This window comes from Marmota monax, unplaced genomic scaffold (genome assembly GCF_021218885.2).
Source record: "Marmota monax isolate L192 unplaced genomic scaffold, Marmota_monax_Labrador192_F-V1.1 WCK01_AAM20220418_F8-fsc00014, whole genome shotgun sequence".
Taxonomy (NCBI): domain Eukaryota; kingdom Metazoa; phylum Chordata; class Mammalia; order Rodentia; family Sciuridae; genus Marmota; species Marmota monax.
Genome location: NW_026695222.1, coordinates 22,115,785 through 22,140,885, shown reverse-complemented (window position 1 = coordinate 22,140,885; position 25,101 = coordinate 22,115,785). Strand labels below are relative to the sequence as shown.

Genomic DNA, 25,101 nt, shown 5'->3' with positions numbered 1-25,101 from the left:
GTGCACTTTGCTGCAGATGGCCCTCAGGGTGACCTGCCTTGGAAAGGCTGCCATTAGGCCATCCCAGAGGCCTTGTCTGACCCCACAGAATTTATCCCTCTCTGGGGGCAACCCATAACCAATACCTGATAATGGGGGTTCAAACATTTGAAATAAGACAATTTACATTGCAGAACTCCCTACAGGGTCAGATTCACTGATATCACACACCTGCTTGGCTTGCTCCCTTTTGCCCTCCTCTCCCCTCACTCCTTACTGTTTTTTCCTGGAAGCATGTCCTAAATACATCATTTGCAGCGAAATCTTTGGCTCCAGGGTTTGTTTCTGGAAGAATCTGAACTAAGACATTCTCATCGTCCTCACACTGATTCCTTGGCTGTGCTCCAGCTGAAGCAGAATCTCCAGTGACTCCTGAACCCTCAATCTTAAATCTTTCTGGGAGAACATGGACCAAAATCTGCACATTCCTAGAGCTGGGCAATCGTCCCCTGGGAACTGAAGGCTACACTTCATCTCTCACCTGGATTCAACATTCTGAATGGATGCAACACCTGGTAGGGGGCACCTTCCCTTGATAGAGCAAGAAGGTCACAGGAATTGTCAATGAAGGAAGCACGGTCCCTGGTGCCCCCTCTGTGGATTCTGGTCTGAGCAACATGAGTTACCATCTAAAATACTAGCAGGCCTCACCAGGTAAACCATTCGCTTAGGAATCAGAGGGAGGAAGATGGTCCTGAAGCAGGGTTTTCCAAAGCCTCTGGAGGAGTCATTAGATTTTACTTTGAATGGTGTCGGAGGCCGCAGTCCTCTGGGTGTTGGGGCTCTTGGGATCTGGGACCAAAGTGGGTGTTCTTGCCTCTGATGGCAGGAGACAATGAAGCTAAAAATACAAACTCTTTTTGACCCCTCAGCTGCCATTTTAAAGTGACTGAGATGGGGTCGGGGACACAGTGTAGCGTTCAGAGCCCCACAAGAACAGACCCTCAGGGTAAGTTATGCAGAGAGAATGGTCATAAATGTCCATCTTCTCTTTGGGAGAAATAGAGGTGACAAAGGAGGGGAAAAATGTCTGAGTAAATACCACGGGTTGAGAGCTGAACCTTCTAAGTTATTCTTCTCTCATGCCCTCAGAATGTTCCTATTCAGAAATACCCCTTGTCTTTACAAATGACCCTGAATAGTTTATTGCAGCCACTTCTCTTGAGCTGGAGGTATGACTTTGGGGGCATTATTCTAATTTAGGTACGATTTTATCACTACCAGAAAGCTGAAAGGAGCATGCTCATATATAAATATATTTTCAAGAGAACGATGAGAACAAAGTTAACATAGGAAACAAAAATAATCCCTAGTTTCTTGTTCCTTTCCCCCACCGCTTCTTAATGTGTATCCTTCAGCGAGAAGAAGCTGTGTCTTCCCTCCGCCTATTCAGTCACACTTCCCCGATCTTGGAGAGGGGCTGGATCTACTGGCAAACAGATTGATCCGAGAAAAATGGCTTCTGTCTTTCTGGCTGTGGTTGCAGATTTCCTCTGAATGGACAAGCTGCAGATGTAGTGGCCTTGTTGGAACTGCTGAGCAGGCGCTGACATGAGAATCCCATTCGTAATATGAACCATATGTTGACGACACAGTTAAACCACCACCCCCCATGTTCTCTTTTATTTATTTTTTTTTTGTAGTTTCCTGTGAGGCCACTTGAGATAGAGCTAAGCCCTATAGGCCACCAAGTAAAAGAAAAAACAATGCTCGGGTGGCCCTCCACACATTGTGTTGGTTTATGGGAATAGGATGAAGGTAGGAAAAAAAGAAAGGACCCTGAACTGTGGAGGGGAAGTCCACCCTTCTGCTTTGCTGCAGTTTGACGTGCATGAGCCACTTGACCTCTCAGGCTTTGCGTCCTCATCTCTTTTGGGTTTGGTTGAATTGACAAGTGGAGCTTCAGACATCAGGTTGGTGACAGGGGCATGTCATGAGGTGACAGGCTGATCCCTGCAGAGATGCTACACCTTCCACCTGGGCCTTGAGAGTATTCGAGTGTTCAGAACCCAGGGAGGACCTACCTTGACTGTCCACAACTGCAGGATCTCACGTCAGTCATAGGTAATACAGGAGCTCAGCCTTGAGCTCTTCTTGGTCCATCCCAGCTCTGGCGAGCCAGGGGTAATAGAAAGTGATTCTAGAAGGGGGATCCAACTTCTGGGAATCTCCAAAGGTCTCAGTGAGGAAGACAAAGATGATTTAAGAATTCAAGGTAGGATGTGAGGCCTGGATGAGAAATCAAGGCAACCTGATGATCCGCCAAAGTGGTGGACGGAAATAGACTTGAGTTTGGGGAGAAAGCAGAGGCCCACATCTCTTTTCAGCCGTTGATGTTGGGGTTGAGGTTCTTGGTTCCTTCTGACCCGGTCAGGAGGATATGAAGGCTTGATGAGTTGCATGCCCCCAAATCAGTGCAGAGTGATTTTAGAGTCTGTTGCTAGCCCCAGCAGAGAACCCAAGAGACTGGCTGCTTCATGAAGTTGCTGTGTTGCTTCTTATTGACTCTTGCCCTTTTCCTTGAAAGTCAGAGCCCCATGTGTATGGACCCTCAATTAGTCAAGTTACTATTAGCACTTGAGCAGATTCCAAGTTTTATTTGAGACTATTGTTATAAAAAAGCAGTGCAGATCTGTAAATCCTGTGATAAGCACCCTTCTGGTCCCATCTGGTGATGGCTAGGTTTGGGTCTTTGGTCCTTGTGCTGCTTTCCAGTGTCTGCTTTGAGCTTAGCTGTGCAGTTAAGCATGATGATTTTGTGTGAGGAGAACCCCAGAGCTAAGGTGGAAGTAATTTAATTTAAGCACTTGGGGGCTTCAGCTGGCTTTATGAGCATAAAAGATGTCATACACATACCCAGTCAGATGTCATTCACACTTAGAAGCCCACATACTCAACACTATCGCATTTGTAGGGACATTACTCTCACTTAGAGTTAGACACCCACGTGCTGCAGATTCCCATTTGGACATATTCACACTCAAGTGCCACATGCAGTCCCCTGGATACTGGCCACATTCACTCATGCACTCCAGGCCAGATGCATGTAGGGCAATGCGTATGCTCACTGAACTGTTCACCTCCACCTGTATTCTGCACTCATCCAAGTGTGTCATACTCTTACATGCCCACCCCTTTCCCATTTGCATGGCTGACCTTTCCCAGGCTCAAGGACATTCAGAGAATTCTGGCCAGATGGAGGATGTTACATGTTCTTGGGAGGAGCCTCTCTGTAGTCTTTTTTTTTTTTCTCTCCCCTTAATGAAGCAGTCCTGTGCTTCTGTATTAACCAAAATTGTGCCTCTTAACCAAATGTCTTTGGATGGATAATCTGATCAAAGAATAGGAGCCTGCACCACATTCTTTAAATAAACCACATGCTAGTTCACTAAGCCATCTTTAAATGAGTGGTTTGGGGTCACTTCTGCAACCACCTCATTAATTCCCGTTGTCTCCTTTGGGGTGCACTTTGGGAAATTGATCCTCTGTCTTCAGTCATGGTTCCCAGAGACCTGTGCAATAAAGGTCTTCTCAAAGAAGAGCATTTATTTGAGAGAAGCACACACTTGGCATTCAAAGAAATGAGAAGATGTTGTCCAATTCACAAACTTGAGAATAACTTTTTACAAAGAGAATCTGTACACTTGGCATAGAGTTGATATTTAATAAGGGCTCAGTCATCTCTATGCACATGCTAGCACTTCTTATATCCTTCCAAGTTGAAGGGAATGATATGAGATCACTAGACAGGAGCTCCAGGGAGTCACTGTTTACCTTGATTGAAGTTTCTGCATCCAGTCAGGTTTGGTTTCATGCTGCTTTCAGTTTTAATTCAATCCAATTTGATTCATTTCAACAAGCATTCACTGATCACTTGCTTGGTGTCAGGCATCCTGTTGAGCAGTGTGTCTGTGGGGAGAGTGACTCAGAGATAATGCAGCTGCACTCCCTCTTTCTTTAAGGACACAGTCTAGCCAGCAAGACAGTAGTTCCACCTCATGTTGTTGCAGAACCGATCAGAGAGTGATTAATTGAGTTGAAGAGGAACAAAGCAGAGGGAATAACCCGTCCAGAGTGGGCAGATCTGGACGGGCTTCATAGAGGAGGAGGAGAAGGAGGAAAAGCTTACCTTGAGGGAAAGTGGAGGTGGAGAGGACTGTAAAAGAAGTACAAGCTGGTGATGGTGTGGGCTGAGGTCCAAAAGATGTTTGTGCAAGAGAATCTGGAGCTTCTGGAATCAGTGGGGAGAGTCTCTTGAGAACATGTTCTCAAAGGAAGATGGGAAGCCAGGTACACAGGGCTTCAAATGCCAAGATGAGGAGTTTAGAATATACAAGATAGACACCAAGTACTTGAAGAGGGACAGTGGTATACGATTAGGAAGATCATGGGTGGACTGATTAACTGACCAAAACAATTAGAGGCAAAGAGACCAGTTGAGTCCAGGCAAAAGGTAGGGAAGTGCCTAACCTAGGCATTAGCAGTCCAAGGGTAAAAGATGGGCAAGAGGAATGGCTGCCGTCGGGCTTGTTGAGTAGAGGAGGAGAGTGAGGACTAAGAATTAAGGATGAACCCTAAATTCAGGGTCTGGCTACCTGAGAGATGGTGCAACCCCTTAGTCAAGAAAGAAATGAAGGAGGAGATACAGCAGGTTTGTAGGTGTTGGGGCTGAGTTGAATTTTGGACATGTCAATCGGAGCTGAGTTGGGACCTCTGAACGGAAACAGATCTCTACAGAGCTCTAGGTTTGAAAACCTAAAGCTTGGGAAGGGGGGAGAGCTGAAGTGACAACAGTGTTTCCTTATGGAAGAAGTTGTGCCAATTCCTCGAGAACTAAGGAGCTTATCCCTCCAGAGGGTTGCTCATCTCTCTCTCCTCTTTCCCATCCAGTGTTTATCAGCTGGTGGTCAAGGAGGAGCGACTTCAGAAGTCCCGGAGGGCAGCTGACATCATCGAGTGCTTCTCGGTCCCTGTGAGCTACAGGAATGCCTCCAGCCTGGATTCTCTGCACTATTTTGCTGCTGAACTGAAGCCTGCCAACCTGCCTGTCACTCAGCCGTTTACAGTGGGTGACAACAAGACATACAATGGCTACTGGAACCCTCCTCTCTCCCCACTGAAAAGCTACAGCATCTACTTCCAGGCACTCAGCAAAGCAAACGGAGTAAGTCTGGCCACAAAGAGGCCATTCCTTGCCTTGTTTGGGTTTCCCATTCTCCCATGAGAGGTCAGCAAAGCTCCAGAGTAGAGGTTGACAAACTGGAGGTCAAATCCAGACCTGTGCTTTTTTGGGTTTTTTGATAAAGTTGTTTTAAAATATAGCTGAGCCTATTCCTTTGCATTTTCTCAATGGCGACGCTGATGCTTGATAGTAAAGTTGAGCAAGTGCAACAGAGACTGTGCACCCCAGAAAGCCTGAAACATTTATTCTGCTGCTCTTTATGGAAATCATTTGCAGCCTCCTCTATTAGAGTATGGAGAAGGTGCGACACTTGAGAAAATCACATGGTCTTCCTGAGCCTGAATTTCCTTATCTATAGTAGTAATAACTAGAAAGCTACCTTGGTATGGATATATTTGTATGTTTTAGTTCACCTGTGAATACTATTCCCTTGACATTACCATTAGTCATGTTTGAAAATAGTTTTTTCTCCCAGTAACAAGGTAACCATTTTGATGTCACATATGTCTTTGATCAAGCAGTGGTCTAGTCATAAAAATAACTACAGGACTAGAAAGGATCCTAAAGATTATTGAGCATGCACACACACACACACACGCACACGTACACACACACACACACACACACTCAACAGAGCTTCAGTCACTATTACAGTGTGACAGTTAACTGGTATTAGTGCTTATTTTTGAGTACCTGAAAGTATAGATACCTTACTTTGTTGATCTTTGGGGTGGTGGTAGGGACTATGGCTCCAAGAGAGCTTTGTCATATACATCCTTAAATATCTCTTTGAATGTGGCACCCACGTATTGCTCTTGGTCTACACTCTTAGGGGTCTATAGAACTAATGTGGTCCCCTTCTTAATTACTGTTTCTTTCACTGCAGATCTTTTCTACCATCTGCCTTCTCTAAAAGCACACCTATCTTTTTTTTTTTTCTGCAAGCACAATATATTTGGTCCTTCTTGTACCATGAGCTGCTATTTGTCATCTGGGATGCTTTTATGAACACATTATAGATTTCCAGAATTCATTTAATAAACAAGCCCTGTGGTTCACACTGTGGTTATTATGTGCCTTCCAGGAGCTTATAGAAATGGAAGGAAGCCTGGCATGTGCCATGTTATGTAGTATAGGTGGGGAAGGCAGACATTCACCAAGAAAGGAAGGTCAAGACCAAAGCAAGATTAGGGGAAGTGTATGATGAATGATCTGTCCGTGCTCTGGGTGGCCAAGGTAGAGTTGAGTCTGTCAGTGGCAGTCATCGCCTGGGACAAAACCTGGACTGAGGAGCTAATTAACATTTAGAATGTCTACATGCTCATTTAAATTCCACTTTGGTATTTCAGTTTTGCATTTATTACTGGTCCAAGCAACACTCCTCACAGAGAATATAAAACTACAAAGAGAAGCTGCCAGACTGCCTTCCACCTGTCCATCTGGTCCTCCCTCTGCATGAAGCACTCTGATGTATTGAGTAGGCAGACACAAAGATGGGAAGGAGCATCTGGGAGCCCATCTTCTTCTTAGAGAAATGTGCCCTCATTTCAGCACAGCTCTCTGTTAAGTGGGTTTCTCTGCCTTTGGCACAAATCAAGAGATAGGGTTAGGTTTTCCAAGCTGGGAGGAGCCCCATGGATCCTCTTCCACATTCCCACCAAGATAATCATGAAACCAAGCAATAGATCCAAGTCTGCAGAACCCAACACAATTGTCTCCTAGAAGGAATTTCCCCAACCCAACCATGGTTGGCCCTGAGCAGAACAGGGGTGACACAGGACATTGATTGGAGGCTTTGTTTCCCAGTCATCATAGCATAGACCCCCTTTTTAAGACACAGGATTTTGCCAATGAGAAAAAAAAAGAGGTGATCCACTCTGAAATTGCCTTGTCTTAGAAGTTGTTTCTACTCCTGCTTCCAAGAGGAGCTGGGCCATTTAATGACTGACATCTCCTATCCCAGGTCATGCATACTCTCATTTTGGAAGTAGGATTCCCAGTAATGACAAGCAGGCAAGAAGGGAATTGAACGAATGTTTATGCAGAGTGTCAGGGGTCTGCAGTTGGCCTCATGGGAACAGAAAGAGGAAGAACAGTTGGATCTGGGCTCTCAGTGTTGTATTTTCTGGCAAGGAGAAATCACACATTGATTGTCTTTTATTATTATGTTTTACTGAAAAGAGTTGGGTGAAAAGGTCAAAGGTAGAGAGCAGCCATGCTTACCGTAGCAAATCTCTGGCTGGCTCCTCAGATTTCTCTCTCATAGAAGGCAGCAGACAGTGGAGGATTTTTTAGAGAAAATGTTGTAACCCACAAATTCCTGATCGGCCAAGATGTTGTTCTTGTGCAAATATATCAGAAAGACATTCTCTCGGTAACCAGAGGCTCCCACATGCCCTACTCCTAATAAATCATTTAAAGAGCAATTGACCAAGCAATGAATCAAAATAAAGAAATCAAGAATAGACAAATATGGAGCTAAAAAATCCACAGTGAACATGAAACTAATTAGACATTACATTAACACTAAATAATTGCTCTAAATATGTTCCAAAACAGAAGGTTAATGTAAAAAATAATTACTTAAAGACATAATGGAAAAATGAACAATTGTGATTTGGGTTCATAATTCATTACTATGTCAACTAAAACTGAGAAAGGTTTGGAGGATTGAAGTGTGAATCAAAAATCTGCTAATTTTCTTCTGTTAGACAAAAGGGAACAAATAACTATTATTTTATTTTTGACAAAGAAGAGGTTTAAAAGTAATTTTTAACCTCATTATTATTACATACTAGTAATACACAATATTGGAGTTCATTTTGACATAATCATGCATGCATGGATTATGAACTGTAATTTTTAACATAAGGTTGGACTTTCAATTAATAATAGAAAAGCCAAAAAAAAACAATCTACAAAGAAAAACAGGGACAACAAAGGACACTATCAGTGAACATGAAAATTAGAAACTCTAAGACAAAAGACAAAAACTCTAGATTAGACAGGGGAAAGAGTGGTGTTCTTTTGCCCTTCTTAAAAAAAATAGTTCAAGTAAAACTCAGAATTTTGCAAACTTATATAACTAATAGATTAAAAAGCAAAACTGGTGCAGTTCTATACCACTGAAACAAATGAAAAGAAAACAAAAAAGAACATTTTTTTGCAGAGAATTGTGGGACAGATGGAATAATTTACTCCCCACCAATTTCACCCCTCTATATCCTACCTACAACCTTTATGCAGGACATAGTAAGGGAATTTTAGGATCCAGATGTTCCTACCAAGATATACATGAAATCAAGCAGCCAACCAAGTCTACAGAACTCAAGACAAAGTTGTTCTAGAGTAAATTTCCCCAACCCAAGCACAGAAAGAAGTGACCTCAGCAGAACAAGAGTGACACGGGACATCAATTAGAGGTTTTACTCCCCAGACATCAGACAACGGTCTCCCCCTCTTTATTCTGTGGATATTAAAGATAATTTGTCAGCTTAGCACAGTGGCTGTAAATTCAGCCTTTACAATCAGACTGCCTATGTACAAAAAACCGGTGGCTTTGTGGCTTTAATTAATCTATTAAAAGAGTTAGATATGATTGATTAATTAAAGGCACATATATCAAGCACCCACTGCACATCAGAAAGGCATTTGACTAAGCTCAGGAAATACATCATAAGGCAAAGAGAAAAAGCTCTCTGCACACATAATGTTTGCATTCTAGTGGGGAACAGACCCCAAATAAATAAATAAATCAGTGACATAATGTCAAATCATTTATCATTAGGTTTGAGAGTGTGGAAGTCACTCATTCAAGGCTAGCTATCCTTGCACGAGGACAAAGACATTTTGTAAACTCTATAGTGATCTATGAATATTAAGTATTTTTATTCGGCCCTGGGAATGCTGTAGTCTGACATGCATTATAAGATACAGTTCTCAGAGTCTTTTCAGGTATTTCATGAAGTGAGTTGTTCACAGGCCATTGTGTTGAAGATGTTTTCATATTAGCGATCTTGTATTTGCGCAATGATGCATCTTACTGAGGACAAGGTAGCCCGTTGATGGGAGTACTGTGCTTGCTACTGAATTCTCAGCACCTGTGTTTCTTATGAATCAGACCACATTAGAACAGGTTGTTTTGGATATAGCTCTATTATACATCTATAGCACCTTAGAGTTGGGTGGACTTTGAAGTGCCATCTAATCTAGACAAGAATGGTGGCGGGGGTGGGGGGGGTGGGAAGAAATCTTACAGAAATCTTTCTTGGCTAGGCTTCAGCTTGATTGCTGCAATTCTCTAGAGTGAAAGGGAGTTGATTCCTTTGTGGAGCAGGTAAAATTATTAGGTTTTTTTTTCCCCTTATATAAAACCAAATTTTGTCTCTTTAACTCTCCCCTCTTGGCCACTTGTATTGATTTGAACAAATCAAATCTTTCTTTGCTGCCTCAACCTTTCTGAGATGATAGGACAGTAATAGCCACCCACCTTTGGCCACCAAGCCATTTCACTGATATTTAACATGCAATGCTTTCCTTTATTTCTCACATGGCATGATGATCTCTAGATCTTGCATCCTGTTTACACTGTTCTCTGATAGACTGACTTGTTTTATTTCAATGTTCTCCTTACAAAGGGTTCCCAAACCTACACTGTGTTTCAGGTGTCTACATCACAGCTATCCCTCCGGTCTTGAACGTTTCCTGGGACATTGATTGTCAAGCATTTCAAGATGTGTTTCCCACTTTGGGGCCTTAACACAAGCTGTCATTTTACCTGAATATCTCTTTTCTTCATTGTTTGCAAAACTAGCACCTTCTTTGTTTTTAGCCCTCAGTTTCAATGTCACCTCCTCTGAGAGATTCCCGATCTTATTACCTAAGATCCAGCTCCGGTACTCAGCCCCTTCTTTTTCTTTATAACACTGGACATATTTTAATGGCACATACTTATGTGTACTGTAGGCATCTGTCACCGCACTAAGGAACTCTGTTTATTGTCGCTACTTGTTCATTGTCCATTTGGGGGATTTGTTTGCTTGTTGTTGTATCCTCCATGCTATGTTGGATGGACTTTGAAGTCCATCCACACAGTAGATACTCAATAACCCTTTGTTGGATGGCAATGGATATTGATCAGACTGAATGAATGAAGGCAGAATGAGGGTGTGAGCTATTTCATTTCTGTGAGTCTCAGTTTCCTCACTTATAAACTGAAATAGTGATCCATACTTCACACAGTCATTTGAGGATTAAATACGAAAAGCTCTTGCATGGTAAAAGGCACCCAATAAGTGTCAGTACTGTCTGAATTGCCATTCACCGCTGAATGAGGGTTGTGGTTCTGAGCCAGCTCACCACCACAGATGAACCCTCAAGGACTTTCCTTTCATTGTAGTAATAAGACTCCCCCACCCCAGATGTCTCATTTCCCAAGCTCCAGGATCCTGGGCAGCTTGATTTCCTCCAGATCTTCCAAATGGTACCCAGAGTAGCTGTCATAGTTATAAACAGCAGGTGGGTGCAGTTTTGTATTGTTTCTCTCCCACTCTTCCCAGAATGAGGTCTGCTGAATCCACTGTTCTCTGCATCCCCACCACCATTAGCCATGATTGTGAAGTTGAAAGGACCATAATTAACGGTTGGATGCAAAACAAGTGTGGTGAATTCATGCAAATCTCCATCAGAAGCCACCTTTTGTTGGGCAATGCTGTTATGCATGTTCTATTTATGCAGAGAAAGAAAACTCTTTCCTTGCCATATCCTTTTCATCCTGCAGGGGTACGTTTAACCTGGCCGATGCCTCTGCCAAGTACTGAGCTAAATAAGAGAAGTAGGGAGTAGAAGGGTGATTGTTCTCATTCTCTGACTTCCTCTTCTAGCTCTTGAACTCAATTGCCTCTTGAGAGCAGTTGGAAGCCAGATGCTATGTTGAATGGGCCGCCATGTTTGCAGTAAAATCACGTTATAATAGTTGGGATCATCTAGGTAGGGCTGGGTTATGGATAATTCTGTGTCTCTGAATGAATTGGAAGAAATTATGTTAAGTGGTGCCCAGGCACTGTGAAAAGAACATTTGCCCATGGATGGGTTTCACATGGCATGGTGGGATGCAAAGAACTGAGAGCTGAACATCAGACCAGATTTGGTTTTGAGTGACGGTTGTTGCCAACCCTATGGACTTGAACAGTTTACTTAACATCTCAAGATGTGTAGTGTGATTAATTATCTGCTTCTCAAAACCTTGATGGAGAGTGAAGGAGACAATGTATAAAAGCTTTGGGTGTTGCTTTTACCTTTAGCTGCTCTCCTGAGTTTCCTCTCTGGAGGGAGGGGCAGGCTGTAGCAGCCTTACCTGGCTTACTCCAGTCTGTCCAGTAGACTTCTCTCCTACTTCCCTAACTCTGGAGAACCTCAGGACTCACATCTATGTCCTAGCTACTGATTACCCTAACTCAAGCATCATGTATCCCAGGTGTTTATTCCTCTTAAACTTCTTGCAAACATTTTTCAAGCCTGACATCTGCTCCTGTCTTCTCTTTTGAAATAATTGATCTTATCTCTAGGGCAGGATATTGCCTTTCCTACCCTATTTTCTTATTTATGATTATTATGTCACATACAAGAAACTCAGAGGAGCATAGAATGAGGAAGTATGGGAGACCCAAGTTCAAGTGGGTTAGAGTCAAGACCACACAGGTAACCATGTGGCAGACTGGGTCCTAGATAGTCCACCAGGGAGCTTATGAGAAAACTCTCATCATGGTGAGGATAAACTAAATGATTCTACAGTAACAAACAATGACAAAATCTCAGTGGATTGCCAGAAAGAAATATTGTTCACTTCTACTATGGATTCAAAAGGGGTCAACAAAGGGATATGTTCTCATAGTTACTCAGGGCTACGGACGGCCCATCTTGATAGAATCACCAAGTCAGAGAAAGAGGAATGTGGTGCATAAGCACTGGCTCTAAAAGTTTCCACACAATCTGGGCCTGGTGGCACATACCCATAATCCCAGCCACTCTGAAGGCTGAGGCAGGAGGATCACAAGTGAGACCCTCAGAAACTTAGTGAGACGCTGTCTCAAAAAAAAAAAAATACAAAATGAAAAGGGTTGGGGATGTAGCTCAGTGGTAAAGCATCCATGGATTCAATCCCCAGAGCCAATTAATTAATTAATTAAAGAAAACTTGTCATGCAAAATGCTACACAGCACTTTCATAATCCATTGGCCAATGAGAACCATGTGACCATGCTTGACTAGAAGATGAAAGAAGCCGTGCCTTCTGGCCTCATTCCTAGAACTGGAATATTGGAAAACATCCCTAATGACCACCAGACTTGCCTTTAAATCCCGTGATACCCAGACCTATCATAAATTCTGAGGACTATCTTTCACTGAAGACTTGCTGTGTCTCAGACACTAAGCAAGCTAATTTCTCCTACTCTACTTCCTGCCTTGGTCTCACTATGTGCCTCCATTTCTGATAGTGGATGGATAGATTGTCAGAATCCCCCTGGAGTCTCATGGAGTTGGTTCCTGCACACTGATAGAGAGATGAGACTTTCAGCTTATTTTCTGGGAGGTCTGGTAAAGAAAGGTCTGATACTCACCACACCGCTGTTCCACTCTGGAGGGTGAGGCTTCCCTCATGCTGCCATGCTGGGTGGTTAGAGGCGTCAGAAAGCCTCATATCTACCTCACCCAGCAGCAGTGAGTCAAGGTAACAGAAAGCCGAGGACCCAAGACCCCCTCTTACCTTCTGCCAACTTGACACCATAGTCCTACATCAGGAACCCATCTCTGGATTTTATTAACTATTCAGCAGCCCTTTAGAAATGTAGAGCAGTTCTGAACTGGGCATTTGGAACCAAAGGTTAGCATCGTAAACTTTCTGTAGCTGCTCTGGAAAGACTTGGTGTGTAATGGCCCCCTTCTCGTTCTTGTCTGTGAGCTTCATGCCCTACCTACCTTCCCAAGCCTCCTTTGAGGGTATTCTGATTCCTGGGCCTCAGCCTTCCTTCTCGGGCATCTCTGCTTGTAGGGCCCCCTTCTGTCAGCTGAGCTTTTTCACCTGCTCTTAAAAACTCTGAACTTCTGTTAGAGCTCTGCCGGGGCCCCAACTTCTCTCCTCAGGTAAGAAGGCAATTCCCTAAGTGTCACCTTGTACAAATACCAAGATGAGTTCTCCCTGGTTGCCAATTTACTTTTTCATTCACTCACAGCTCTTACACATTTTATTATCATGGTACGAGACCTGAGGGAGCAAGAACATTTTTCCTTCCCATGCAAATATACTTTAAATTCATTTGGAGAAGGAGATGAAGGTTACCCAAATGTTGACAGCTGATAATCTTGTCAGCTGGGCCTTAAGCCTTCAATGCTCAGACTCCAGTCCCCCCAAAAAACTCATGGAAATAGCAGCCCAAGCTTCTATATGTTAAGGTTTCTGCCTCCATCAGGACCCTCCAAACTAAAGGTCACATAAAGCTTGGGCTAATTGCTCCAAAGTGGTGAAAGAGGGAAGCCCCAAGTGGTTCTGCCTTTTGTTAGCGACATGAACTGACTTCTTGCCTGCCAGAACTCCATTTTCCCATCTGTCAAATGGGGATGAGAAATGCCCTCCGAAGCTCACTGAAACCTTTGCAAAAAGTATGTAGATGTGATTATTTTTGCAAATTGCTAAGGACCTTTCAAATAAAAAATAGTTGCTAATGTGAATATATACACACACACACACACACACGTGTGTGTGTGTATATATATATATATATATATATATATATATATATACATGCAAATGGGTATCTGAATATATGCATACACAAATATTTCAGCATGTATATTTATAGATATCCGTGCATATATATTTATATATGAATGCATATATATTCATATTCAGTTAAACATTTTAAATTAGCACAAGAATCTTGAAGAAAGGAAGTCATTGAGCTAGAGGTCTAGTATGGATGGTTACTGAAGTGGTCCATTATTTGTACCTCTTGAGCTTCCTGGAAGTCATGGTAAAAAGAAGCATCTAGCAGGTTTCTCTTACTTGATAGAAGGAAGCACACATAATTTTTGTGGAAGACACTAAAAGGGGCATTTATCACATATATCTTTATGTAAGTGGTCCTGAAGGTATGCTGGTCAGTATCATGAGAACATCTTAGCTTGAACACTCAATTAGTCCTTTTTATATCAATTCTGTGCAGTCTGACCTTAAAATATTAGAATTTAATGGAGCCATTTGTACTGAAGGATTCTATATCTTGTGCTATAAAATGGCATTCATTCCACTAATTAATGCTATTAAATAAGATTAATGGATTTCCAAGTTTGTTTCACCTCAGGGTTTTTGATGAATATGCCTAGCATGAGTTCTTTCCTGTTGCATAGATTGCTACTGCTCAGCTATGTGACCTTAGGCAAGTGAATTAAGCTCTCTGAGTCTCTTTCTTGTTTTGAAAAACTTGATGCTCTAGGAGTATCAACTTCATAAGAATGTTTGTAAATATTGAATAATGAATATGGTTATGATACTAGGAAAAAAAATCAACACTCACTGTCAACCATCATTATTAGGATAGCTGAGGTGGCATGGGGGAGCCAGAGTGTGGAGATGCAGAGGAAATAAGCACAAACTGCCAGGGCCCAGTCTTTTAAAACCCATCAATCAAATCTGAATGGACTATGAATAGGTTGTGGGACAAGGGAATTCAGGGAAGAAGGACAAAGTCAGCCAAGTCCAGGTGTACCCAAAACACCTTGGTGCGGTAGGCACTTGGCCAGAAAGGAGTGAGATTTCAAAGAAAGGTGGGCACATTGTACTTAAAGACAAGCAGAGAATTGGGACACTCCTGCTGTAGGTCCTTCAAGGAAGGTGAACTTCTCATGTTTTGCATCATGACCTCCTACTTTGCCAACTCGTATATTCAGTTTATTGGGCTGCAGAATAGAATGATTGACATGAACCAAACTTAAGAAGACGGTTGAAAATAGTAGGCAGTAGTTTAGAAAAAGTGAATTGTTCATTCATCTTCTCTAAAAGTATCCCTAAGTCTTCCCTGTCTCAGTAAAGTCTGAATTGCCCAAGATCCCTCACCTTCTGTGTCTGATCATCATCATGTCTTATCTGCTCTACACTCTAAAGTTCTCTCCAACCCACACAGTTTTCCCATCCCCAGTGACACTATCCTAGTCCTGGATGCCACTTACGTTTGTTCCTGTGTCTGTGATGGCTCACCTCAAACCCATTCTCCAACACAGTGAGTGCACGCTGACACTCTGTGTATCCACATTTAGCATGAGCAAGCCAAGACTCTGAGAGGTTAGGACATCCTGAAGAATATTCTAGAAACCAAAAGGTGAGCTGCATTGGAAACTGTGCCTGCAAAAATGCAGTCCTGTGCCTTTAGCGCCCTCCTCACGCCGAGTCTCAGCTCCACAGAGTGGCTACGTGGAGAAATATTGCTGGACTGGAACCAGCAGGAGCCTCTAAAAGATCCCAAATCCTCAAAGCACCCACACTTTTCTCTCGCTCCCACCAGATGTGACCAGCCTCAATCCCCTGCTCAGTCTTAAAACACCTGCTGGCCCTGCCGTTAACATCAACAAATAATGAGAAGCTGTACTAATAACAATTATCATAATAAATTGGCCTTTGATTACATCTGTCACCTGAGAATTTCAAAGACTTTACAAACATCAATTAGTAATTACAGCTCCATGGATCGCTTACAGAGAGGAGGGATCATTAAGGTCAGATCAGAGCTGTGCAGGAAAGCATGAAGGACACCTCTGGCTTAGGCTGGTTCAGACCTGGGGGTTGCAGGCTCCTGATGGAAAATCTAACCCCTCTCCATGAGGCCCCGCGGAACCACACTCCTGACATCCCAATTAGGGGATAAATTTTGCAGCTAATCCATTACCTCGAGTTCCTGCTGCTAAGGGATGGGAGGCATGGAATGTAATATTGGAAAGCAGGTTATAGATTGCCCAGTTCGCTTCTTTGGGTAGATAAAGAAACTGAAGTCCAGGTGGGGAATTGATTTGCCCAAGAACTATGGTTTCAGTCAGGTTGACCCCACACCCCATCTCTGTTTTTTTACCCTGCAAAATCGTGCCTTCATTGGTTATGGTCTCAGGAACTCTGTGAGGGTATGTATGCGGGTGATGATGATAATCCAATAATCTTTTATCAACGGCTTTTTCTGAGTTCGTTGGTGGGGAGATAAGCAAATAAATAAGATATAGTCCCTGCCTTCAGGGAGCTCACAGTCCAGTGCAAAAGACAGTCACAAAAATCAGCGTGTTCAATAAACTGGATCAGGAAATACAGTGGCAGATGACCAGGCACACGGCTGTAGGTTTGGAGGTGGAGAGGATGTCGGGTGCTCAGGAAAGCCTCATAAGGAGGGACATTTCATTGACTATTGGAATCTAAGTGGCTATTTCCCAGGCAGATTGTGGGGCAGAGGAGAGGGTTTGTCTTGTGAGGAGGCCTGTGGGCAGAAGCCAAAGGATTGAGGATGCCACCATATGTTTAGGGAGACTTAGTGAGGTTCTGGGATCAGGAAAGAAGGCCAGAGAGAAACAGACGAGATCACAGGGCCTTGTGTGCCATGCTAAACAGCTTGGAATTCATTCTGATGGAAATGGGACAAATTAGACAATTATCTTGACAAAAATCCCAATATTATGTGTTACAATAAAAGTCATATTCATAAATTTTTTGCATGTTTCAGGCACGTGTGTGCACACAGAGTTTTGTTCACCATCATGAGATCTGCAGAAGGGATCACTCCCATCCTACAAATGAGCCCATCATGACCCAGAAAGATTAAGGAATTTACCCAGGGGATTTACCCTAAGGTCACTCATCTCATTTATGGCATGTTTAGTAAGTGTCAGGTACTGCAGCATCCATGACAGGGGCGGGGCTGTCTCCTGCTTTCTCTGTCTTTACATTCTGGTGGGGAGTAGGGAAAGGGATGGGCAGCAAATCGACAATTTCATGTAGCCACATGATGGGCACCGGAGAGTGGTGTGAGAGGACAAGGGGCCACCTGAGGGGTGTCTTTGAGGAGGTGACATGGAACAGAGCTGGAATGATGGGAAGGTAGAGGTCTCATGCCATTCCAGGCAGAGGGGACAGCAAAGAGAAAGGCCCTGAGAGTGATCAAAGTTCAGCTCACTTGGGGATCAAGGAGATCAATGTGCCTGGAGGAGAGTGTTAAGAAAGAGCCAGAGGAGACAGCAGTGTTGCCTGTGCAGAGCAAGGACCTTAATGCACTGGGGAGCCTGGGGGAGTTTTAAACAGGGGAGGGGAGCCTGCCTCGGATAGTGAAAACAGCACTCTGCCTAGTGAGGAGGGGGAACTCCTTACAGGGTCCAGAAAGGGTGCAGGTGGAGCAGTCAAGGGGCTATCACTGTCATCTTGGCCAGGGATGGGGTAACAGCAGAGACCACGAGGACACAGTACTAGGGATGGGGAATAATGGATTGTCTTTGCTTTCAAAACATGGTATCATGAAACCTTTCAAACAAGTGCCAAAGTGAAGAAGATAATTCCAGGATTTCAGTAATTCATCTCTCAGCCTCCACCATGGTCAGCCTTGGTCAATCACTGTTCCACCAAAGACGTTTAACTCCTCATTTCACAGAGCTTCAAAAAAGTCTCAAGAGTAGAGCCAGGAACATTCCTAAACCCTCTGCCTGTTTCCTTCGCTGCTGATGAGTCGTATTCCTCCTCCCTCTCTTCTCACCCCCCTCCTCCCCACAATCCATCTCTCACTGTTTCGCTTTGAAAGGATTAAAGTACATTTCCAATGCCACCTCAATACAATTACCAAGAAATTGATGTGGATGTAGAACTGTTAGCCTCAGTTTTGCCCATTGGGTCAGTTAGGAGCTTTATATGACATTTAAACAAATTCTAATTTGGGATAACATGCCATGTCTAGTTGTCACCCCCCCCCCTCCAAATTCCTTGAATCTCAGTCGTTCATTGACTTTCATGTCCTTGACTTTTGAAAATTCTTCTGTAGACTGTCTTTCAAATTGGATTTGTTTGAGGTGTCCTCATGATTAGATTTGGGTTATGCATTTTGTCAGGGTAGTCGCAGAAATGACATCATGTTCTTTTCAGTTAGTTATATCAGACGCCTGTGGCATCCATTTGCCCCTCCCTGCTGATGTTAATGTTGATCACTTAGAGTGATGCTCACTAAGGTGTTTTCCAGTGTGTAACTATTGTATATATTTTTTGCTATTGTTGTTTTTTGTAACATGTAAGTATTTTGCACAGATATCTTTCTGGAGTATATAAACATCTTGGTTTTCATTCGACTTCCTAGTTTTAGAAGTTATTGATGATTTTTACCTAAACAACTATGTTCACCAAATGCCAATTTTTAATCCCATCATTCCTTCTGCATGTTAGTCAACACCCATGGTGGGAGTAGTTCTCCCTTCTCTCTTATTTTCAATGGATTCATTTATTTGTTCTAGTAAAGATTCACAGGCTCTTGTTTTATTCAGTAGGCTGTAACTCATTGCCATCATTCCTTATTTTTATGTTCAGATAGTCCCAGACTTAGCTAGTGAGAGCCCCACCAAGATGATTCCTTTGTCCTTCTCATATGTCTCCATCTGTTCTTGAAAACTTCCTCTTTGGGGCACAAGACCTGAGCTTTCTCTGTGCTAACACTGGTAGTTTTTAGTGGATGAGGACACTCACAAACCCACATCTGGGAAATAGTAGGTATCATTGCTTCTAGGTTCTCACAATAGATAAACATGAGACATACACATACCTGTATCTTTTCATCTATCCATCTGTCAATCATCTATCATCAATTTCTATATTAAAAACCTGGTTACACTATGTTACACTATGTTACACCCAGTTCCAGCCCCCAAAACACAGGGCTCTGTCTAGCCTTCGCCACCCCACTCCATATTTGTAACTCCCTCCTCTGATAGTGAGAAGCTTGACTTTCATTATTCTCAATAACTTTAATTACTTGTTCAACCTAAAATGTCCATAAACTATGCTACTTTGTGGAACAAAATTCACTTATACTTACAATTCTGTCTGTAGTCTGAGTATGTACAAAATATTGTGTTCAAAAGTTATTTATTTCTGTTTTTATTTCCCTGGGGTGTAGTTATGTGTCTATTGGAAATAAATTTAGGTTTATTTGTTTCCCTTTGTTTTTAATAGGCTTATTTTCCCCATCCTTACTGATTTTTTTTCAAACATGATAAATATTATAACAGGGTTCTAAAAGTCCAACTGTACCAAAAAGTTGATGTAGAAATATGCATACCAATTACTTTATCTCATTTCCACCATCCCCTGTGGGAAATCAACATCATTAATTTCTTGTATTTTTTGCAAATATTAGAAATTTAGTGTGTATTTTATATCCCCTTATACTTGAAAAGGTGACATATTATAGATAGCTAAGTATCATTTTGTATCAGTTTGTAGAGGTCCTTCTTATTTTTTTATACAGCTGCATAGTGCTTCATTGTGTGGTTAAACGTTAGTTTATTATAATCATTCTCATATGTGGATATATAAGTTTTAATATTTTTCACTTGCAAACATTGTTTCAATAAAGGAACTTGTGCAGTTTCATGATTTCTATTGTTGAAGGTTTATCTGCAGGGTAAATTCCTACAAGACAGGATTACTGTATCAAAAGGTAGATTAATACGTAAGTTTTACTAGGTGCTGCTATATGTTCTTCCTTATGGTTGAACTGATTTGCATTTCCTTCAGCAATGTGTCAGCCTTGCCTATGGCTTGTGTGGTCTAAGTTTAATTTTTATCAAACTTATATGTAAGATAATTTACTTTTGCATATTATAAATTGACATCTCCAGTGTTTGAGACAGTTTTATATAATTTTTGAATTGCCTATTTATGTCTTTTGCTCAATTTTCAGGGTTTTTAAAAATGTTTTCCCCATCAATCTCCAAGAGTTATTTATGTATTAAGGATATCAACTCCTGATCTGTAATGCACATTGAAAGTTTTCCCAGTTTGTTACATATCTCTTGACTGCTTCAAGAATTTTTGTCACATCAAATAAAATGTGGTTCAACACATCATTTGTTTCTTTTATTGCATTCAAACATGGAGCCCTAGTCAGAGACTTTTTCTTACACTCCAGCTATAAAGGAATTTGCCTATACTTGCTTATGAGTCTTGTTTGGTGTTTATTTTTATGTATGGTGTAAAGTATGGGGATCTTTTTTCCCCAAATGTCTATCTAGTTGTCCTAGCAACATTTATTAAAAGGTCCATCTTTGCCCAAATCCTTTGAGATGGTACTTTTCTCATATTTTAGAAGTTCCTGTGCCCATGAGTCTTTTCCTGAGAATCTCTGTTCCTCTGGCCTCTCTGCCTCCTTAGGTTACAGTAAGCTATAGTTAGAGGCTTTCAGCTGTAATATCCACTGGTGAAATATGCCTGGTTCTTTTTCAGTGATTTCCTAGTTCTTATGTGTTCATTTTTTCCTTATAAATTTTAACATCCACTTGTCCAGCTCTATAAAAAAAAAATCACTTGATAATTCTACTTGGATTGAATTAAGTTTATATGTTAATTAGGGCGAGCTGACATGTTTACAACATCGAATTATCTCGCCCAAGAACATGAATGACTTTCTGTTTGTTCGAGTCTACTTTTGTGTCTTCCGGAGTGCTATTAAACTTTCTTTTCAGTTTCTTGTCTGTTTTATTTTGTTGTTTCTTCGGTGCTAGTGATTGAACCCAGGGCCTGGTAAGTGCTAGGCAAGTGTTCTACCACTGAGCTACAAACCCAGCCCTGTCTTCTTGATACTAATTTTTCATATTTCCATTAGACTCATTACTAAAATCTCTTTCTTGACATTGTAGTTTGGATTTTTGCTACTATTGTATCCCTGAACCAATGGCTGGCTGTATATATGATCACTATTGACTTTGCACAGAAGTTTTTGTGGATTTTGGTGTGTAGATACTTATGTGTCTTCTACCCCTTGTTCATTGTTACTGGTAACATTAAAAAGTGTACCTTGTTATGTTTAATGCTTCAGTGGTTGAATTCTTTTTTAATTTTTAAAAAACAATTAATTAGTGGTACATGATAGTAGAATGCACTTAGGCACTTTGATATATCATACATAAATGGGGCATAATTTCTCATTTTCCTGATTATACATGTTGTAGAATCCCATTGGTCATGCAGTCCATAATAATGTCTGCTTCTTATTTGGTATCAGAATCACTACTGCTGATTTCTGATTCTTTCATTTGCCATTTACAGTTTCCCCCACTCCTTTATTTTTTATTATTATTTTAAAATATTTTCTAGCTGTCAATGGACCATTATTTTATTGATATGCGGTGCTGAGAATCAAACCCAGTGCCTCACACACGCTAGGCAAGCGCTCTACCACTGAGCCACATGCACAGCACCACTCCTTTATTTCTATCTTTTGGAATAACATTGTTTTAAGTGTTTTGTTACACCAAATAAAATGTGATTCAATGCATCATTTTTTTATTGCATTCAAACATTGAGCCATCGTCGAAAGGCCTTTTCTTACACTCAGACGATAAAGGAATCCACTCATAGTTGCTTCTAAATCTTGTGTTGATTTTTAAAATACTTACATTTCTGTCACTGAGTTACATCCCCAGCCCCGTTAAATTTCCATGATACCCATTGTGTATATTCCCGTTAGGTTTATTACAGAAAATTTAATCTTTGTTGCCATTGTAAATGAGATTTTTGCTACCATTATATCTCGGTAAATGCAATCTTAGTAAAATTACTAATAGATTTTTTATAGAGTTGAAGATAGTTTATATGCAGAAGATAGTTGGATTTTGCTTTGTGAGCCAAATTGCGTCCTTTTCATTTTATTATGTGCATTAAACCCATTCACACTTGTTGATAGGACTGACACCGTCGCTCTCCACACTATCACGCGTCTCACATCGTAATCTACCACATTCGTGTCGTAATGCGTGCGACGGGGCTGTCTCTGCTCTTTGATTTTAAAATTTAGTGTTTAGGAAGGTTCCTGCTTTGTTCCATTAGTTACCCTTGTTTTATGGGTTTGAATGCCTTTAATCCTCTATTTTCTCATTCATCGTTTTGCTATCTGGTTTCATCCGCTAACTTTCACCTGTTGTCTTACAATGACAAATGACCTGGTTCTCCTCTCCTCTTTCCCTATATCTTCTCTCTCTTGCTCTCTCTCTCTCTCTCTCTCTCTCTCTCTCTCTCTCTCTCTCTCTCACACACACACACACACACACACACACACACTTTTTAAAAATCACATCATTTCTCTACTGTCATAAAATATAACATTATGCATTCTGTTTTCGACCATGTCCCTACCTTATTTTGCTCCTAGATTAGCAATTACATATATTAAATGCTGGTCATCCATTCTTTCCTCATTTTACACTTCACTCCCATGTATTAGTCATGCACAGTAGTGGGGCTCCGTGGGATAGTCCAGCACACACACACAGTGCACCCTGATCAGGTCAGGCCAGTCAGCTGTCCCCTCTCCGGACCACTTCTCTGTGTTTGGCGCCTTGGAGCTCCTTCTAGATCTTCATAGAATATGTAACAGGTTATTCTGAACTAGTCACCTTGAACTAGTCCACAGTGGGGCAGTAGCACTTACTACTTCTGCTTTTATACCCATCATTCAGCCTTCCCTCTTCCCTGCCCCGACACCCTTCCTGTCTCAAGTAATCACTAGTCTGTATTCAAACAGTCACATGGACTAGTATTTTAATTTCCCCTTATGAAAAACAACATGCGGGAATTGTCTGTGTCTGGCTTATTTCACTTAACATAATCTCCTTTAGTGTCATTCACTTTTCAGCATATGGCAGCATTCCATGCTTCTCCGTGGTCCAGCAATCCTCCATTGTGTATATATGCCACATTTTCTTTATCCCTCATTTACTGATGGATACCTAGGATGAATCTGTAACTTAGCTATTGTGACTAGTGCTACCATAAGCATGGTCATGCAGAGATTTCTTTGAAATTCTGATTCCATTTCCTTTGGGATGTATACCCAGAAGCTAGATCTTATGGTAGAGTAAGCTTTAGTTTTTTGAGAACCTTCCATATTCTGCACAGTTGCTCTATCTACTAAGTTACATTCCCACCAACAGAATTCCTTTTGCTCCACATCCTTACCAGGGTTTTGTTGTTAGCATTCTTTCTTTTGGTTTTTATTGGTACATTACAGTTATACATAGAAGTGGACTTCACTAGGCTATATTTGTGTTGATTTTTAAAATACCTACATTTCTGTCACTGAGTTACATCCCCAGCCCTGTTAAATAACATAAATTGATGGACTTCATTCCCCAGTACATTCCCTTACTTTCCCCCTCATCTGCTCACTCTATTCTACTGACCTGCCTTCTATTATTACTATTTTAATTGGTACATTGCATATAAAGGCAGGATTCACTAGTATAATTGTACCTGGGCACAGCATCATTTGGTAGATTTCATACCCCAGTTCTTACCCATGCTGCCCCCTTTCCCCCGCAAGCCCCTTCCTTTATTTCCTTGGTCTTCCTTCTTTTTTCATGAGATCTTCTCCCAACTTTTTTTTTTAATAACTACAACTTCCTATTTGGGGTGAGTCAAATTTATATTTTTATTTAATTTTTTAATTTGTTCTAATTAGTTATACATGATAGTAGAATACATTTTGACACATCATACATAACTGGGAGCATAACTTCTGGTTCTTCTGGTTGTACATGATGTAGAATCACACAGGTTGTATAGTCATATATGTACATTGGATAAAAATGTCTGATTCATTCTATTATCCTTACTACCCCCATAGCTCCTCCCCTCCCTTCACTCCCCTCTGCCTAATTCAAAGTACTTCTATTCTTCTCTGTCCCCCATCCCCTTGTTGTTAATTAGCATCCACAAATCAGTGAAAACATTTGGCTTTTGGTTTGGGGGGATTGACTTATTTCACTTAGCATGATATTCTCCAGCTCCATCCAGTTACTGACAAACATCATAATTTCACTCTTCTTTAAAGCTGAATAATATTCCATTTTGTATATGTACCACATTTTCTTTATCCATTCATCTGTTGAAGGGCATCTAGGTTGGTTCAATAGTTTAGCTATTGTGGATTGAGCTGCTATAAACATTGATGTGGCTGCATCACTGTAGTATGCTGATTTTAAGTCCTCTGAGTATAAACTGAGGAGTGGGATAGCTGGGTCAAATGGTGGTTCATTCCAAGTTTTCTGAAGAAAATCTCCATAATGTTTCCCATAATGGTTGCACCAATTTGCAGTCCCATCAGCATTGTCTGAGTGTATCTTTCCCCCACATCCTCACCAGTATTTATTGTTGCTTGTATTCTTGATAAATTACCATTATGACTAGAGTGAGCTAAAATCTTAGAGTGGTTTTTGATTTGCATTTCTCTAATTGCTTGAGTTGTTGAACATTTTTTCATATATTTGTTGATCAATTATATTTTTTCTTCTGTGAAGTATCTGTTCAGTTCCATTGCCCATTTATTGATTGGGTTATTTGTTTTTTTGGTGTTGAGTTTTTTTGAGTTCTTTATATATCCTGGAGTTTAATGCTCTATCTCAGGTGCATGTGGTAAAGATTTTCTCCCATTCTGTAGGATCTCTGTTCATGTAACTGACTGTTTCCTTTGCTGAGAAGCTTTTTAGTTTGAATCCGTACCATTTTTTGATTCTTGATTTTACTTCTTGTGCTTTTGGGTCTTCTTAAGAAAGTCAATTCCTAAGCTGACATGGTGAATATTTGGGCCTATTTTTTCTTCTATT

At 41.3% G+C, this 25,101-nt stretch overlaps 1 protein-coding gene across 6 annotated transcripts in view; it reads left to right on the top strand.

The window, feature by feature from the left end:
• The window catches only part of Ptprt (protein tyrosine phosphatase receptor type T), a 1,068,074-nt gene that overhangs the window by 817,637 nt on the left and 225,336 nt on the right, over positions 1-25,101 (top strand). For all 6 annotated transcript variants that reach the window (XM_058575678.1, XM_058575677.1, XM_058575682.1 and 3 more), the window contains exon 12: positions 4,930-5,203. In XM_058575678.1, coding sequence (XP_058431661.1) covers positions 4,930-5,203 — 274 coding nt within the window. The remainder of the gene's footprint in view (positions 1-4,929; positions 5,204-25,101) is intronic.